This window comes from Scyliorhinus canicula, chromosome 3, assembly GCF_902713615.1.
Source record: "Scyliorhinus canicula chromosome 3, sScyCan1.1, whole genome shotgun sequence".
Classification (NCBI taxonomy): Eukaryota; Metazoa; Chordata; class Chondrichthyes; order Carcharhiniformes; family Scyliorhinidae; genus Scyliorhinus; species Scyliorhinus canicula.
The window spans coordinates 122,558,119-122,577,050 of record NC_052148.1 but is presented as its reverse complement, the minus strand read 5'-3'; the positions used below and the strand labels follow the sequence as shown (position 1 = coordinate 122,577,050).

The 18,932-nt window shown below is 46.3% G+C and overlaps 1 protein-coding gene across 2 annotated transcripts in view; it reads left to right on the top strand.

Moving 5' to 3' along the window:
- Positions 1–17,923, top strand: part of spata18 (spermatogenesis associated 18) — a 137,840-nt gene extending 119,917 nt beyond the window's left edge. For both annotated transcript variants that reach the window (XM_038791197.1, XM_038791195.1), the window contains 2 exons: positions 5,862–5,910; positions 15,225–17,923. In XM_038791197.1, the coding sequence (XP_038647125.1) occupies positions 5,862–5,910; positions 15,225–15,232 (57 nt within the window). In that variant the 3' untranslated portion in view covers positions 15,233–17,923. The remainder of the gene's footprint in view (positions 1–5,861; positions 5,911–15,224) is intronic.
- Positions 17,924–18,932: the final 1,009 nt, after the last annotated feature.

Genomic DNA, 18,932 nt, shown 5'->3' with positions numbered 1-18,932 from the left:
TGGTTGCTGCTCACTGCTGCTGTACACGCTGCTACATGCGAACAACCTCTGAGTCCTGGGACAAAAATCTATAAAATTGGCCGCCCTGAAATTTGGCTGGTTAAAATAAGCCTCAATCATTGAGGATTGTGTTCCGGACGTTATTGGGGAGGACCAGGCGGTGTTTGGTAAGAGTAGGCAGTTGGTGGCCAATATAAGAAAGCTGTTAAATATGATCATGATGCCCCTGGAAGGTAGGGAGGTGGAGGTAGTGATCGCAATGGATGCAGAAAAGGCTTTTGATCGGGTAGAATGGGATTATCTGTGGGAGGTACTGGGACGGTTCGGATTTGGGAGGGGCTTTATTGCCTGGGTCAGGTTGCTGTATCAGGCTCCAGTGGCAAGTGTACGGACGAATGGGACAACATCAGACTATTTTAGACTGCACCGGGGGACGAGACAGTGATGCCCCCTCTCCCCACTGTTGTTCGCGCTAGCTATAGAGCCGTTGGCAATTTCTCAGAGAGCCTCAAGGGGCTGGAAGGGGCTGGTCCGGGGAGGGGAGGGGGGGGGGGGGGGTGTAGAGCACTGAGTCTCGCTCTATGCAGATGACCTGCTTCTGTATGTATCGGAGCCATTAGAGGGGATGGAAGAAATCATGAGGATTCCATGGGAATTTAGCCGGTTTTCGGGGTATAAGCTAAATATGGGGAAAAGTGAGATGTTTGCGGTCCAGTGGAGGGGACAGGAGAGGTGATTGGGGGAGCTGCCGTTTAGATTAGTAGGAGGAAGCTTTAGGTACCTAGGCATCCAAGTGGCGCGGGAATGGGCCCGGCTGCGTAAATTAAATCTGGCCCGGCCAGTAGACAAAATGAAGGACGATTTTCGGAGATGGAACGCACTCCCGTTGTCATTAGCTGGGAGGGTGCAGACGGTGAAGATGATGGTCCTCCCGAGATTCCGATTCGTGTTTCAATGTCTCCCCCACCTTTATTCCGCGGTCCTTTCTTAAACGGGTCAACAGTGATCTCTGGCTTTGTTTGGACGGGCAAGACCCTGCGGGTAAGGAAGATAATGCTTGAGCGGAGTCGGGGAGAGGGCGGGCTGACGCTGTCAAAGTTTAGTACCTATTACTGGGTGGCAAATACAGCCATGATCAGGAAGTGGGTGGTGGGGGAGGGGTCAATATGGGAGCGTATGGAGGCAGCTTCATGCTAGGGCACCAGTTTGGGGGCATTGGTAACTGCTCCTCTGCCATTCCCGCTGGCACGATACTCCACCAGCCCCGTGGTGGTGGCGGCCCTGAGAGTCTGGGGGCAATGGAGGAGACATGTTGGAGCGGAGGGAGCATCGGTCTGGTCCCCAATCTGTAATAATCAGCGGTTTGCCCAGGGATGTATGGATGGGGGATTCCAGATATGGCGGAGAGCAGGTATTGAGATGATGGGGATATGTTTATAGAGGGGAGCTTTCCGAGTATCAGGGCACTGGAGGAGAAATTTGGGTTGGCGAGAGGAAAATTATTCAGGTATCCGCAGGAGCTGGACTTCCTACGTAAACAGGTGTCAACCTTCCCGCTCCAACCGCTAAGGGGGATTCAGGACAGGGTAGTTTCCAGAGGGTGGGGAGGAGAAGGGAGCGTCTTGGACACTTACAAGGAACCTATGGGATCAGAGGAGACGCAGACCGAGGAGGTGAAGCGCAAGTGGGAGGAGGGGCTGGGAGGAGAGATAGAGGATGGTCTATGGGCGGACACCTTGAGTAGAGTCAACACGTCCGCAACATGTGCCAGGCTCAGCCTGATACAATTCAAGGTGGCCCGGATGAGCAGATTCTTTGGGGTGGAAGACACAAAATGTGCAGGAGAACCAGCGAACCATGTCCACATGTTCTGGACATGTCCGAAGCTTCAGGGATTTTGGCAGGGGTTTGCAGATGTCATGTCCATGGTATTAAAAACAAGGGTGGCACTGAGTCCAGAGGTGGCGATTTTCAGGGTGTCGGAAGACCCGGGAATCCAGGAGGAGAGAGGCAGACGTTCTGGCCTTTGCTTCCCTGGTAGCCCGGAGAGGGATACTATTAGCTTGGAGAGACTCAAAGCCCCCGAAGTTGGAGACCTGGCTATTGGACATGGCTAGCTTGCTCTGTTTGGAGAAAATCAAGTTCGCCTTGAGAGGGTCACTGTTAGGTTTCGCCCGGAGGTGGCAACCGTTCATCAACTTCTTCACGGAAAATTAATCGTCAGCAGATGGGGGGGTTGGGGATTAGTTTAGCTTAGAGTAGGGGTTAATAGTTAATAAAGGTGGGACCTGTAAGGGAGGGAGACGGCTTTTGCACGATGTTTATAGTTTCATGTACATTGTTTATTGTGACGTTATAATACTAATAAATACCTCAATAAAATGTTTTTTTTTAAAAAAAGATGAGCCTCAACCACCACTGGCTGCAAGTGAAGAAAGACTGGTCAAAGAAATTGTCCACCCACTCCCTGCATCGACCACAAGCTGTGAGAGTTTCTGGGCGAAATTCTCCGACCCCACGACGGGTCGGAGAATAGCGGGAGGGCCTTCCCGACATTTTTCCCGCCCTCCCGCTATTCTCTCCCCCCCCCGCCCAACTCCCGACACGAATCGCTGCCGCCGTTTTTTTACGGCCGGCAGCGATTCACAGCTGTTCGATGGGCCGAAGTCCCAGCCCTTTACGCTGTTTTTACGAACGGCAAACAGACCTGGTCTGGCCGTTCGTAAAAACGGCGGGAACAACTCGCTTTTTATAACCATGGCACCGATTGGCATGGCAGTACCACGGCCGCGCCAAGGGTGCCATGGGCCCGCGATCGGTGCCCACCGATCGCGGGCAGCGGGCCCGATGCCCGCGCACTATTTGTCCTTCCGCCGCCCCGCAGTATCCATTCGCGGGGCGGCTGAGGGGCATCCCGGCCCGCGCATGCGCGGGTTTCGCGCAAATACGCGATGACGTCATCCGCGCATGCGCGGGTTGGAGTCTTCCAATCCGCGCATGCGCGGCTGACGTCATATGACGCGTCAGCCGGCGCTAACTCGGGCAAGCGGGCTTAACGAAATTCGTTAAGCCCGTGATGCCGGAGCTTGCGGCGTTGGGCTGCTAGCCCCGACCGGGGACCAGAATCGGTTCCCGGTCGGGAAGGGGCGCGCTGGCGTCAAACCCGCCCGGGTTTGACGCCAGCCTTACGATTTCTCCCGTTTTGGGAGAATCGCGCCCTCTGTACTTTAAAAAGTTGCATTTCTTGGGCGAAATTCTCCGACCCCCAGCAGGGTCGGAGAATGGCCCAGGGCCGCCGAAAATCCCGCCCCCGCCGTGGCAGAAATTCTCCACCACCAGGGAATTGGCGGGGGCGGGAATTGCGCCACGTCGAGTGGCGAGCCCCCTGCGGCGATTCTCCGGCCCGCGATGGGCCGAAGTCCCGCCGCTGGGAGGCCTCTCCCGCCGCCGAGGTTTCAACCACCTTTGGTGGTGGCGAGATTGGCGGCGCGAGCGGGCCCCCGGGGTCCTGGGGGGGGTGCGGGGCGATCGGACCCCGGGGGGTGCCCCCACGGTGGCCAGGCCCGCGATCGGTGCCCACCGATCGGCGGGCGGGCCAGTGCCGTGGGGGCACTGTTTCTCTTCCGCCGAGGCAGAAGAGAATCCCCCAGCGCGTATGCGTCGGTGGTGACGTCAGCGACAGCTGCCGTTGACGTCACCACCGGCGCATGCGCGAACCGGCGAAGGCCTTTCGGCCAGCCCCGGCGCTGGCCGGCGGGCCTGAAAGGCCGCTGGTGCCGGTTTTGGCGCCAGTCGGCTTGGTGCCAACCGCTCCGGCGCGGGCCTAGCCCCAAAGGTGCGGAGAATTCCGCACCTTTGGGTAGGCCCGACGCCGGAGTGGTTGGCGCCACTCCCCTACGCCGGGACCCCCCGCCCCGCCGGGTAGGGGAGAATGCCGCCCCTTGTCTCTCCAAGATGCTATTTTTAAAAAAATGAGGGAGTCACACATGGTGACAATCATAACAGGTAATTGGAGTAAGGAGAGAAAGACTAATAAAACAAGATATTAACCGAAGATAATAACAGATATTATGCGTGCATCCCCAGGATTACACAGAAAACAGTCAACACAGGATGAAGCAAGGACTGCTGACATGCGTTTGGATCATCACTGGACTTCTGCAACTGCGCGTGCAACGGACTTTTGTTACAAACCCCACACCAGCCCCAAACACTACCACCCACCAGACCACCACCAGCCCGGACACTACACCACACATAAAGACGGACATCGAAACCCCCATCTGGTGCGAAAACATTGCCAAATGGAAACCCCATTCATACATAGTAGAGGCCCTTCTAGTAATTGCAATAATCTACAGTGTCATTCAGACACTCTGACTCCGTAAATGGCGAGCAAAAGCCTCCCGCTCCCCGATATATCCAGTCCGATCCCCCTTCTTTGGAATTCAACAAAATTGAACTCATGTAACAATCGCTGCTAAAATTAAACCATGTACCTCTTTAACTTTATTAGGGTTAAGTAGTAATGTGATGCTGCTGTTTTAAATTTTGTACTGAATATAAGTTATCTGATATTCACCAGAAGCATGAGAGTAGCTTAGATAGCGTTAGCTAGAGATCAACTGTGCGGATAAATTAAATGTTATAGTGACCTTAATTACTGTAACTGTTAGAGATGAATTAATTTATGAATGTATTAATGGAATATTAGGTAAATATCCCAAACCATAGGATAGAGTAGAGTAGAACCTTGCCTTGACCAAGGGTGACCGGTCCACCAAGGATGAACAGGGATCAATAGTGTGATTCCACCACGCTTTGCGTTCAGGATCAAAAGGATGGAATGTAGCCATCTAAGATGGCCACCTGCAAAGGACCATGGGAATTATGGCCAATCCAGGACTCAGACAGATACACAACAGATAGACAACCCCCGCTCGTTTACATTTCAATGGCCCATTTTCCAAAGACAGTAGAACTCCAATCAAGCAACCGATACAGCCACAGACTGATCGGCGACACTCCCTTGCTCAGAAAGCACAACTGCCAAGGTCAATGACCGTTAAGGACCTGCCCAGCTACCAAGGCACCCGCCCCTTTATTGGCCGAAATCGAAGAGAGTGATCAAAGCCCTGTCGAACTATTGGGCCCAAGGTTAAGGACCGCCCCAAAGAGCGCAAAATCCCAGAGGGATAAAAGAGAGCACAGCTATGTGTTCTGTCTCTCTTGGATCCGGCCTGTGCCTAACCCAATTGCAGCAGGAACAGCCAGCTAAGGTAAAGACCAACGATTGCAACCTGATGGATGAGCCCAGTAGAAACAGAGCCACTTTATTCGAACCAGCCAAGTGAAATCCAGATAAAGGCCTTATCCATTTTCACAGTGCCGGTCTCCTTGAAGTTAAGTAGAGGTTATTGTAGCTGATAGGTGTAGTTTAACTTGTAGTAGATATTGTGTTTGCATGTTGAAATAACTCTCGTGTATGTAAATAAACCATATTTTGAACTAACTAGCTGGTTGTGTGGTCATTTGATCGATATAAGGGAAAGGCTTGTGGTTCACCAAGATAAATAAATGGAGCAACAGCGAGTAATGTAAATAATATCGGTCAATCTTGAGTAACATGGTATTGTTCTCCACCTAGCATCTTTGAAGCAGCTCCATTGAGTGTCGCTAAGAACATTAATTAAGTAATTTGGCTGGATTTTTGAACTGCATTGGGGTTTGATGATTGTGACTATTGTTGACTGTGCTCCTTGTGTTTTCATTAATCATTTCTTGTTTTGTGCAGTTAGAGTGTACAGCTGTTTTGCAGCTGCAAGTTTGAGGGTTCACGTTTTATCTCCTGTCTTTTACAGTCTTCCCGAAGCCGTAGCCCTTCCCCCATCAGACGAAGCATTAGTCCCAGTAAGTGTGAAAGCATTTTTAATTTAACAACATGGAATAGTTTAGAAGTTTATTCTTGAATATACGATTTCACCATCAAAGCGATTTCGCTATTTGTGCCTGTAGGCTGGTTCATGTGCGTGCGTATGATTATTTGTTGTATTATGTCGGTGCAGCTGCGAACCAAGGTGTGCAGTCACTGATCGATGTTTAGAGAAGGGAGCACAGTAAGAAGTCTTACAACACCAGGTTAAAGCCCAACATGTTTGTTTCAAACACGAGCTTTCGGAGCACAGCTCTTTTATCTCATTCACCCGAGGAAGGAGCAGTGCTCCGAAAGCTAGTATTTGAAACAAACATGTTGGACTTTAACCTGGTGTTGTAAGACTTCTTACTGTGCTCACCCCAGTCCAACGCCGGCATCTCCACATCACAGAGAAGGGAGAAAAATGGTCAAGGATGGTAAAAGTCTTGGAGGACTGCTGATGGCCCCCTGAGGAAATATGACCAGGAGGTTGAGAAATCAACGTCTCATTGGCACAAGTCCCTAAAATGGTTGCAGGGTGTTGGTGGAGGGTGAAATGATCAAAATATAAGTTTGTCATAACTCAACGGTTCACTTGCAATTGTTTTTGGGGGCTGTAATTAGTTCCTATTTTGCAGTTTGAATTTTTTTGAAGGTATGGTTTATCATGTATGTTTCATAACACACTAAAAAGCAGCAAATCAAACTGCATTACACCCCCTTTATCTTTTACACCTTGCATCTGCCAGGTAAATCCTAAGCTTTTTTTGAACTTGACAGATTGGCATTGAAATTGCAAATTTTTAGCAAACCAACACTTGAATTCAACAGATTAATATCTATTAAACAACAAGGAAAGCAATTCACATCAATGAGACAAAGGTCCTTTCAGAGAACATCAGCCGAGTAATTAGGGATTTTGTATAAAGGAACGGAATGAGCACTTACGACTTTGTTTCCAGTGTCCTCTGCAAATGTTGCTCCATTACTGTGGGAGCAGTCAACCTTCCACAGGAATACAGACATTAATGGCAATATATTTGTAAGGCCACTGGGTCAAAAAGAGGGGAAAAAAATGGTGATGATAATGGTGAATTTTGTTCCAACTCCCAGTGATGGAGGCATTAACATAAAGGGAATGGGCATCCACAGCACTCATGGTGCTCCCTATCCTGTGGGAAAGCAAGAATATTGGAGCTTGGAGAGAGTGTGTCCTGGTTGAGGAGTGGAGATTTAAAAAGGGAAATGCCGCCATTTCTCCCATGCTGCAAATAAGTTACTGTCAGAAAACCAGTATTAGGATCACTTGGTCTCAAAAGTGGGCAGACTATCAACTGACCGCCAGAAACATGGGCCTAGCAGAGTTTTCTTTCAGTGAATGTTGTTCCTTTAGTCCTGCCTCCTTCAATGAAGCTAAGATGGAAGAGGTAGACGCAAGAAATGCCTTTCAACTGGTAAAAGACAAAGAGTGGAGCTCTGGTGTAATTGGTGAAAGACCTTATTCTGCCACCTCCCCAAACCACCTGGCCTTCTTGCCTTCTCAGCCTTCTTGCCCTCCCAGGTCTCAGAATTTTGGGGTAATAATTCTTTGTAATATGTTTTGAAGGGAGAATGCAGATAATTGAAAGAGCTGCCAAAGTGAACGTAAACTAACTATCAATTTGTCCTGAAATACTCCTGTATCTTTCAGCGCTTTCCGTATTTTTCTAACTGTTAGATTAAAGTGTAATTCCAGACAGTATCTTGCTATTAGATGTTGCAGCTTTGAGACATTATGTGGGCAGACAAAAGCCCCACGCAGTGCAAATGGAGACCAAAGCATTTGAAACTGTCTTTTGTGTTCTACCACTGAGTTCCAAGGAAACATGTTGATTGAAATAATTGCCAGTTTCTCATAGTTTTGGGCAGAATGTAAACTGGAGCATCAAAGGCAGCAAGGCAGTGGTTTTGTACATTATTTATTAGTTAATGTTTACTCACAACATTGTGTTAGGCAGATAGAGACTGATTGTCCCTTTGTGTGGAAATGTTTGCTAAGGTGGGCATATCAGACAAAACTGCTAGAACAGTATTTCCAGTAACAAAACTGACTAAGAACATCCAATGCTAGTATAACGGATTAATATATTTTTTTAAAATTTAGAGTACCCAATTCATTTTTTCCATTTAAGGGGCAATTTAGTGTGGCCAATCCACCTAGCCTGCACATCTTTGGGTTGTGGGGTCGAAACCCACACAAACAAGGGAGAATGTGCAAACTCCAAACGGACAATGATCCAGAGCCGGGATCGAAACTTGGACCTTGGCACCGTGAGGCAGCAGGGCAGTTGTGGAAGGGAAATTAATGAGTTGTCAACTTAGAAGCATGGTGGGAAATGTTTGACTATATAGTTGTCAAATGTTTGACAAACCAATCCCTTCTGGAGAAGAACACCAAGTCCACTGATGGACAGACAGTTCAGTTCCTTATATTTTGGACTCGAATCAGCCAATAAAATATCTGGGCGTGAAGCTCTGGCCTTGTTGCGCTCTTGCTCGACACAGCTTCAGGGACATGGCCATGGCTGAAGGGTGGATGAGTGCCACGGGGAGGGGACCAGCACACAATCTAGGTGATGTTCTGAGCGGGTGTCCGGGGTACAGGGTCTGGAGTCTGGTAAGGGGGGCCCGCTGTGGACTGGTGTGTGGGGGCAGGGTGTTCCAGGCAGGGGGAGGTCAGTGGGGGAATGGAGGGTCCCGGGTGGGAGCCACCGCTGTTTGTCAGTCTAATACCCTCTCCCAATGCCTTGCGATATTGATCATTGTTGCAGGGATTTTGGATCCAGAACTTGCCTCAGTGATGCTACTGCTAGGCCAGGTGGTCAGTAGCTAGAAATGGTGGTGGCAGCAGTGTTTTCAGATGGTCAGGGCAATGTACCATGTTCCGGACCCGCCCCAAACCCTGAGGACCTGGCCGCCCATCAGGCCAGGGAGGGACCCAGAGTGGGAGTTCCGTGACGGCCCAGGATGTATAGGCATCGCTGATTGTTTGAACAGATGACGGACACTGCGTGTCGCAGGCTCCGCCTCAACAAGGAGACAGTCGGCACCTGTGCCATGTCCTCGTGGACTTAGCACCTAGTGGAGGAGGAGGACACCCACTTCCGGTGGCTGTTAAGGTCACCGCGGTCCTGAACGTTTACACCTCAGGACCCTTCCAGGGCTCGAGTGGGGACCTGTGTGGTATTTCAGGCCACAGCCCACAGATGCATCCGACAGGCCATGGATGCCCTGTTTGCCCGGGCGGAAAACTACATAACCTTTGACACGGACCAAGCTCAACAAGATGCCCGGGCAGCAGGATGCCCCAGGTCCAGGAGGTAATAGATGCCGCACACAACAAGAACCAGGGGAGGACCGTCATATTTACCGTCTGAACCCTCCCCGCCAATGACAACAGGAGCGCATCCCCTTCATCTGCTCCACCAACCAAGCCAGAATTAATCTATGCAGCTGCTCCCGCCCCTACGCCACCTGCATGCCCAAATTTCAAAACAACGCCCCCCCCACCACCTTGAACGGCATCGTCCCCAGTCTCCTCATCTGCCCCCTCGCCTGGATCGGAAAGGCCTCACTCTTCCCCATGTTAAACTTATAGCCCGAAAACCGACCAAATTCCTCTAAGATCCCCATAATCCCCCCAGTACAACCCAACAGATCAGAAATATACAGCACCAAATTGTCTGCATAAAGCGAGACCCTGTGCCCCCCCCCCCCACACCCCCCCCCCTCCCCCACCCCCCCCGGTACTAGCCCCTGCCAGACCTTCGGCCCTCTCAGCGCCATAGCCAATGGCTGTATAGCCAGGGCATAGAGCAATGGGGAGAGTGGACATCCCTGCCTTCTCCCTCGGTGCAGCCTAAAATAGTCCAAGCTCACCCGGTTCATCCATACACTTGCCACCGGTGCTTGGTACAGCAACCGGACCCAATCCACAAAACCCTGCCCAAACCCAAACCACCCCAGGGCCTCCCACAAATAGTCCCACTCCACCCGATTGAAGGTCTTCTCCCTGTCCATGGCGACCAACGACTCCACCTCTCATCCCTTGGCTTCATCATTGTCACATTTAATAACCTCCTGACATTAGTTGCCAGATGCTTCTCCTTCAGGAACCTCATCTGGTCCTCCCCTGGCACATAGTCCTCCATTCTTGAGGCCAAGATCTTGGCCAATAGCTTGGCATCCATATTTAACAGTGAGATCGGCCTATATGCCCCACACTGCTCTGGATCCTTATCCGGCTTCAACACCAAGGAGATCAAGGCCTGCAAAAGCATCGGGGGGAGCAACCCTGCTCCCTCGCCTTGTTAAACGCCCTCACCAACAAGGCCCCCGAAAACATTTTATAGAACTCCATTGAGTATCTGCCTGGGCCCGGGGAATTGTCCGACTGCATTACCTCCAGCCCCTCCACCACTTCAACCAGCCCAAAAGGGCACGCAGTACCTCCACCAGTTCCTCTTCCACCCTCGGGAACTCCAACCCCTCCAAAAACCGCAGGTTCTGATTCATATAGCCGACTGTAGAAATCCCTAAACACCCCATTCACCCCCACTGGGTCCAAAACGCGTAGTCCCCCTGTCCTTCACTTTCCCTATCTCCCTCGCTGCCTCCTGCTTCCTCAATTGATGCGCCAGCATCCTACTCGCCCTCTCACCATTTTCATAAACCACCCCTCTCGCCCTCCTCAGCTGCCCAACTGCTTTCCCTGTGGATAACAATCCATCTGCAGCCTCTGGCGCTCCTTCAACAGCCCCGCTTTTGGGGCCTGTCAGCAGTTCGCCACCCCCCCCCCCCCCACCCCCACCACAAAATAACAACCCCAACCCCATCAGCACACTAACCACCTGTTTACCCCTCACTGCGCTCCCATGAACTAGCCCGCCCGCCCATCCTATCCCCTACTGATCCCCCCCCCACTCAAACATTATCCCGGTGCAAATTTAACAACACTCACCCAACATAAAGAAAAGAGCAACTCAACATCCCCCACCAAGAACAAACACAGAGCAATGGCCTAAAATACAACACAAAAATAACCCAAACAAATCCAAAGGAACAGAACGGGAACATCTCCTTCAAAGTTCAGTGTCCTCCTTCTCCTGCTAGTTCATTGTCTCTGACAAAGTCCATCGCCTCCTCAGGCATCCCGAAGTACAGCTCCCGACACTTATAGGTCACCCACAAGCACGCCGGGTACAGCGTGCCAAATTTCATCCCCTTCTAAAAGAGAGCTGCCTTCAGTTTGTTGAAGCCCACTCTCTTGGCCAATTCCCACCCAGGTCCTGCCACACACGCAGCTCGTTACCCTCCCAGGTACAGCACCTTGTCTGCCTGGCGCACCTCAGGATCTGCTGCTTGTCCAGGAACCGATGCAGGCGCACCGTCATCGCCCTCGGCGGCTCTGTGGTGAACATATTGCATTAACCATTCACCATGTATTACTCTGTATCACACTGTTGCCCTTGTGGGCTCCGCCCCTTGGCTCCACCCCTTGAGGGAGCTATAAAGAGCAGCAGCTCTGTTGGCGGCTCTCTCTAGCGGATCAGCCACAGGCAGGCAGATTGCCTTTTGGAATAATGGCAGTACCAGCTTTATTTTAACGTTCAATAGACCAGATCCTCAGTGGCTTACAGGCACTACATTGTTACCTAGATGTAACAATATATTAATCACCAACACAAATGAGCATGAACATTCACAACACTTGGAAGCTACACTGAAACAACTTCAAATGCATGGGCTTCATGTCAGAAATGATAAATGTGATTTCTTTCAGACATCTATACAATATTTTGGACATGGAATTGATAGTAAGAGTCTGCATAAAGCACCGAAGAAATGGAAGCCATTATGCAGGTTCTAAGACCAATGAATGTCACTCGACTTAGGTCATTCTTAGGGTCAACCAACTACTATGGAAAATTCGTCCAGTATCTGACAACCCCATTGATACCCTTACATATGCTGTTGTGCACAAAACAGGCATGTCATGGATACCAGAATGTGGAAAAGCATATCAATCTGCAAAAGAACCACTGAAAAAGTCAGAAGTGTTAGTACAATTCAACCCGAAGTTACCATTACAACTTGCCTGTGATGCTTCACCAGACAGAGTTGGATCAGTTGTCACATATACTACCCTGCATCTTGTACGTTAACAAGTGCAGAACCTAACTATGCTCAGTTGAAGAAGGAGTCACTGAGTATTATATTTGGTGTATGGAAATTTCACCAATACATGTATGGTCGTCACTTCACATTGCTGAACCACAGGCCCTTAACAGCTATTTTTGGGCCACACAAAGGTATTCGTTCGTTGGCTGCAAGGAGACTCCAACGATGGTCTTCAATATTTTCTGCATATTCCTTCGAGATCAAATACCGTCAATCTGAAAATAATGCCAATACGGACACATTAATCACGTTTACTTTTACCGGCTGGTTAAATACCACCTGGTCATAGAATCATAGAATTTACAGTGCAGAAGCAGGCCATTCGGCCCATCGAGTCTGCACCGGCTCTTAGACAGAGCACCCTATGTAAACTCACGTGTCCGCCCGATCCCCGTAACTCAGTAACCCCAACTAACCTTTTTGAACACTAAGGGCAATTTAACATGGCCAATCCACCTAACCTGCACATCTTTGGACTGTGGGAGGAAACCGGAGCACCCGGAGGAAACCCACGCAGACACGGGGAGAACGTGCAGACTCCGCACAGACAGTGACCCAAGCCAGGAATCGAACCTGGGACCCTGGAACTGTGAAGCAACTATGCTAACCACTGTGCTACCGTGCTGCCCACGTGCTACCGTGCTGGTCATGATATTGTTTTACTGATCACAGATTGAGAATGTTCCGGTGATTGCAGCTCAAGTCCAAAGACATACCAGAAATGATCCTGTGATAGGGAAGGTACTGGAAATGGTATTAAAGGGCAGGATAGCAGGAAAACATCCTGAATTCAAACCGTACGTTTCCAGGAGACTCAAATTAACAGCACAGGGCGGATATCTGTTGTGGGGGATGAGAGTAATTATTTCACCAAATTATGACAAAATGTTTTGGTGCACAAAATGCGAATTTTGTGTAAAAGGACACGCAGGCACAGTGCGAATGAAGGAATTAGCACAAAGTTATTTTTGTTGGCCAGGAATTGATGCCGAAACAGAAGAAAAAACAAGACTGTGCCAGTCATATTTGGGGGTAAGGAAGACACTGCCGTTAACTGCATTGCATCCATGGGAGTGGCCTAAAATGCCATGACATCAACTGCATGTTGACTTTGCTGGCCCAGATGAAGGGCACATGTTCATGGTCATTCTAGACACACACTCAGAGTGACCTGAGGTGGTCGTAATGAAGTCAACCACTGCAGAACAAACCATTGAGAAATTCAATGAGATCTTTGTGAGATTCGGAAAACCAGAGCAGATCGTGAGTGGCAATGGGTCACAGTTTACAGCCTGTGTTCGAAGATTACTTAAAGATATGTGGAGTTCAACACATTAAGTCAATACCTTATCACCCATCCATGAATGGTTTAACAGAAAGGTGTGCCTGGTTCTTGAAACATGCACTGAAGGCTTCAAAAGACCAACGTTTACTTCAGCACCATGTGTACATGTTTCTGGCAACATACCAAAATACGACACATACGACTATACAAAGTTGACCAGCTTTGTTATTGATGAAAAGGAAGCTGAGGATTACCTTTGATTTACCAGAGGGGACATCTGACATAGTAGAGCCAAACCAACAGTTACAGAACTTGAGATAAGAAAGTAACTCAAGGAAGTAAGCATTTCAACAAGTAGAACAAGTGTTAGCATGCAGCTAGTGAGAAGTGGGTCGCTAAGGCGTTATTGGCTCAGACTGGTTCAATATATTACATGGTCCAAACGACAGACAAACTCGTGTGGAGATGCCATGCTGATCAATTATTGTCAACACACGCTTGTGTGCCAATACCAGAACTACCTCGAGGTAATGATCTCTGTTCCGTTTGACTCATCTACAGAAGAAGAGATTGCATCAGAAGAACATTGTACTACTCCCTACTTTCTCTCCCTACAGATGCTGCCAGACTTGCTGAGATTTTCCAGCATTGTCCCTTTCGTTTCAGATTCCAGCATCCGCAGTAATTTGCTTTTAACCTTGTACTACTAGCCTGTCCTTGGAAAAAGAGACTGTAATGCCATCCAGGGTAGAGATATCTACTGAAGGACGTGAAAGTACACCTAATATCAAGAATAACAAGTCCCAGAAGTGTTCAGGCGACTAGCAAGAAATAGACACCCAGCTGATTGTCTACCTTATTGATTGTGTTATTACAATGTAGTAATATGATGTCGGAGCTTGTGTATATTGATGTAAATGACTTTGTTAATATATTAGGTATTAGTTTTGTTTGACCTTAGAAGTAAAGGGGGAGGGTTGTTTGACCTTAGAAGTAAAGGGGGAGGGATGTTATATATGTGGGTTATTGTAGTAGTCTGCAATGTCTCGTTAAGAATGGAGTCACGTGACATATGTGTTGTTAGCAGCTACTTTGCAAACTTTTGGAGACTCTCGTACCAAACCATGTACAGTTGAACACCTATTCAATAAACCTTTGTTAATCTTGCATCAAACTCACATCCGACAGCAATCTATCCTTTGCCCTGTTAGTCTAAAAATACAACCGTGCTGAAACCTAGGAATGAACCAGGGACCTTTAGAATGGGTTGAAATTGAGGTCCCTCTATCTAAAAGATGTATCGCACTAGGTTTTTATTAATTACAAGCTGTGTATTGTAGACCAGCATGAAAAATCACTGCCGTTTTAAGCACATTTCTGACAGACTGTTTACACCGTGTATTTCTTTTTTTCCCCCAAATTCTATTTTAGGATTTTATGAGCTTAATAATGAATAAAGTTAGATATTACATATATAATAATAAACATTTTCTCTTTCAAATGTGTTTTAAAAAAAAACACTATTTAGTGGCCAACTATTGCAACAACTATTATTTAAAAGCCACAAAAATGTACATTATTACCATACGTTGCTATTCATTTTGGACCTGAATTAAATTCAAAACTGTAATACTTTAATGAGTTCCAGCCAGGAGTATACAATTCTCAACAGCTGGTTTAACTTTAATTTACAAAAGGTTTATGGCAGCTAAGTTGACCCACTTAAGTAACTTCTAAGATTTACTAGCAAAGCAGAGAGCCTAACCCAGATAAATTAACACTTGATTTTTTTTTCTGCTTCATCAGGACACTGAAGGAATCCAGTTCAAGAATTAACAGATTGATGGATTTCTGAAATCATCCCAAGTGATACCAGGAGTGTAATCGGCAGAATTAAATTAATGTGAATAATCTGCATGTTTTCATCGTCTGAGAAAGGAATACAATCATCTATTGTTTTTTGTTCTTGTGCGTGATTCTTAATACTTATGAGTTATCAAATACATCCCTTGTACAGTTCGTAAGCCTTACCTTATGGGTCATATTTATTCAACAAGACCTATGGGTGACTATTCAGGTGTCAGGGAAATTGATAAAGCAATTAAAATTGCATGGAATATTTGGCTTGGCATTGAATACAAAAACAAGGAAGTTATATTAAATCTTTACAAATCTCTGGTTAGACCTCAGCTAGAGTTTTGTGTTTCCTCTCGCAAATAGGTCATTAGCCAGAAATTATAGATTTAAAATAACTGTGGAAAAAATTCCTATTTCATCCCTATTTCTGTTATCAAGAGGGTTGTTAAAAGCTGGAACCCACTACCTGAAACAGTGACGGGATCAGGTTCCTTCGGTACTTTCAATGGGTAATTGGACATATATTTGAAGGGCTGTGTTGGGGTAAAAAATAGGGACATGAGACAAAATTGAATCTTTTTTGGAAGTACTGGCACGGCACAATGGGCCAAATGGCCTCCTTGTGTACTGCAATAATCAGTGATTCTATGACAAAATGCGGGCAATGCATTCCTGACTTTGTGGTCGTTGTGATCACGAAATACGTTAATATGCATGGAAGGAATTCAGCTGAAAGAATAAAGCATAAACAAGTTAATCTCCCCTCTAATTGTAGGAATAACAAAGTGTTCTTTCAAAATCCTGAGTTTTAAAAAAAAAAGTCTTATACACTGCAAACCGAACACAATATTAAACTGAAAGCAAAATACTGCAGACGCTGGAAATCTGAAATAAAAACAGAAAATGCCGGAAACTCCCAGTAGGTCTGGCAGCAACAGCAGAGAGGAGAAGGTACCATTAATATTTCAGTGCAAACATCCTTTGTTAGAACTACTAAAGAACCAGTTCTAATGAAAGGTCATTGACCTGAAATGTTAACAGGACCTCCCTCTCTTGCATAGAGGCTTTGTGGCCAGCTGGGTCTTTCTGACAACGTTAAGCAGGTTTTTATACTATTTAAACCAGGGCCCTTGGTGCCCGATTCACGGTGCTGAATGTAACACACAGGTAAAATAGTTTCATTTTTGACTGAAATCTGAAATATTTTAACTCATTCAAAGTTTTACACTTATGCTAATTTTGGTTGTATAATGGCTCTTTAAACAATGCAAATGTTGTTTTAGTTTCTTTGCATAATATCACAGCTATCTTACATGATGGCCTGTGATTAAAAAGACAGTTACTTACACAGATTTCTGTGACCCAACAGGATCTAAAAGAGGAAGCAGGAACACTTCCATATTGTTCTGTAATAGGAAAATGTTTCATATCGCCGAGATATTTGGTCCTGGCAGCAGGATTAGAATTCAGCAGTTTACTAGATTGTTCCATTATTAACTTTGGTCAATGGAATGGAATAGCAAACTTCAACTATTTTTCTAATAATTTCCATATAACATTCCATCCCACATTTCTCTCCTCAAGTTCCTTATTTTACTTTAAGCTCGAAACTTTTCCCTATTTCTTTGCAAATGTTATAATCCCATTTCATAACATGTACCAGCTTTTGCCGTTCTCCTCTGATTTATACTGGTCTGTTTAAAATGTATTCTAGTACTGTATAATTTTACCTGAAAGACTTTAGCAATGCAATAATGTCATGGTACATCAGTGTAAGCAGTATTGAGAAAACAGCCAGGGATTTCAAATACAGAGTTGTCTACAATACTTTGACCCTCAAGATGTAATAAACATGTGATACAGGTGTGTGCTATTGGCATATTCACTTTATGAAACTTCTACACATTTATCCTGCACATAAGCACTTTCTGTCATGATTGTAGGAGATCAAAGTAGTATACCAATATCCAAACAGAATTCCTACCATAGTCTGGTGATTGATTAATGTGGTCAAAGGGAAAGAGCACAGCCACTATTTTTCTTTCATTATTCACTCTTTCATTCTGTTAAGTGTGTATAATTTAAAGCACTAATATAGTGGAATTGGATGATGCCTTGTCCTTTCCCCCTATGTGATCTGGGTTCAAATCCAACTCCAGCAGGTAAGGACAACAGCCTGCAACTCCTTTTGGCTGTATGGGTTCCTTGTCAAAAATTAATTTGAAACCAGTTACTTTGGAGTCGGCCAAATTGGCAGCTTCACGTTGAACTGCTGCAGAAAAACTGATGAAAGAAAATAGAAAAAATGTTATTGTTGCAGCAGGGGAGCTCTACTAAAATTAGTGCTGAGGCACAGTGGCTGGGATAGAATAGAAGGAGCTTTACTCTGCAGCTGGATGTGCTTATACCTTGACTTGTGCTTAATGCTGACACTGAGCGCCTGAAATGAGAAAGTGTTTCATTTCCCTACACTAATCGCCTTTACCTTGAAGAGCACAACGTTCACCAAAACATTTGAAGGGTAAAAGGGAGTTATGAGAATTAAAATTACGAGTGTAGGGGAGGGGAGTGGACTCTATAGGTTAATGGTGACCATGGGCGGTCCCGGACTCCTTTTTCTTTTTCTCCTTTGTTTTTTGTTTCCACCGTGGGAGGGTTTGTTTTATTGGATGCATATATTGACAGGTGGGCCGTTGTTTGGGGTGGTGGGAGGATGGGATCGTTGTTATTGTTAAGGGGATTGATTTTGTATTTGTTACCGTTTACTGTCTGTGGGTGGGGTGTAAGTTTTGAAGGAAAATGTGAAAATGGAGAATAAAAACATTTTAAAAAAAAAGAGAATTAAAATTACACATTCATAGAAAGTAACATATATTGTAGTTTTATTTGTTTATCCCAAAACAATGACTGCATTTGGGGAAAGAATACCTCCATGGTAAAAATGCAACCTGTACTTGTTACTCTCTTACAGTCACCCTTTTAAGGATCCAACAGCAAAGGTTTTGAAAGAACAGCAGTATCTAACAGTTGATGGTAATTGTGTCATCCCACAGGATTGGTTGTGAGAAGGCACACCAAAATCTTAGAGAGCATTCTGCTGGTCTACACTGACAATCCCTGGTTTAGAAACATTGTTCCCCCCCCCAAAGGTAGAAGCTTCGTACCAATGATTATAAAATGAAAAAATGCTCTTAATTTTCACTTTGATCTGCTGTTTTAAAAACAAGCATTGCTCTTTGTCCCCCTAAGGGAGGGAAGGAGATAATTTCACGAACCCGGAGTGCGTTGTCGGCACTTGAATTCCCCAACTTATTCTCTTGGCATCAGCCACGGTGCTTGAAGTAACAGGTTTTCTTACAGATTTTCTACTTAGTGCCGTCCTTTAACCAGATGCAGATCTAGATTTTATTCAAAGGACATTAATATTACAATTCAAGAATCTTGCGCTCTATTTAAAATGACAAAGGAAATCTCTAATTTAAACTAAAGTATCGTGCCTAGTGTTTTGGCTAATGCTTGAAAATGATGCAAAATATTTTTTCATGGTTTGTGCTTTCTTCTTTGCAAAATATTTTTAGTAACTTGTATGTATCAAATACCTTTCTATGATTAATCAGTATGATCAGATGTTTTGGTTTTATTGTGACCTATGAAGTA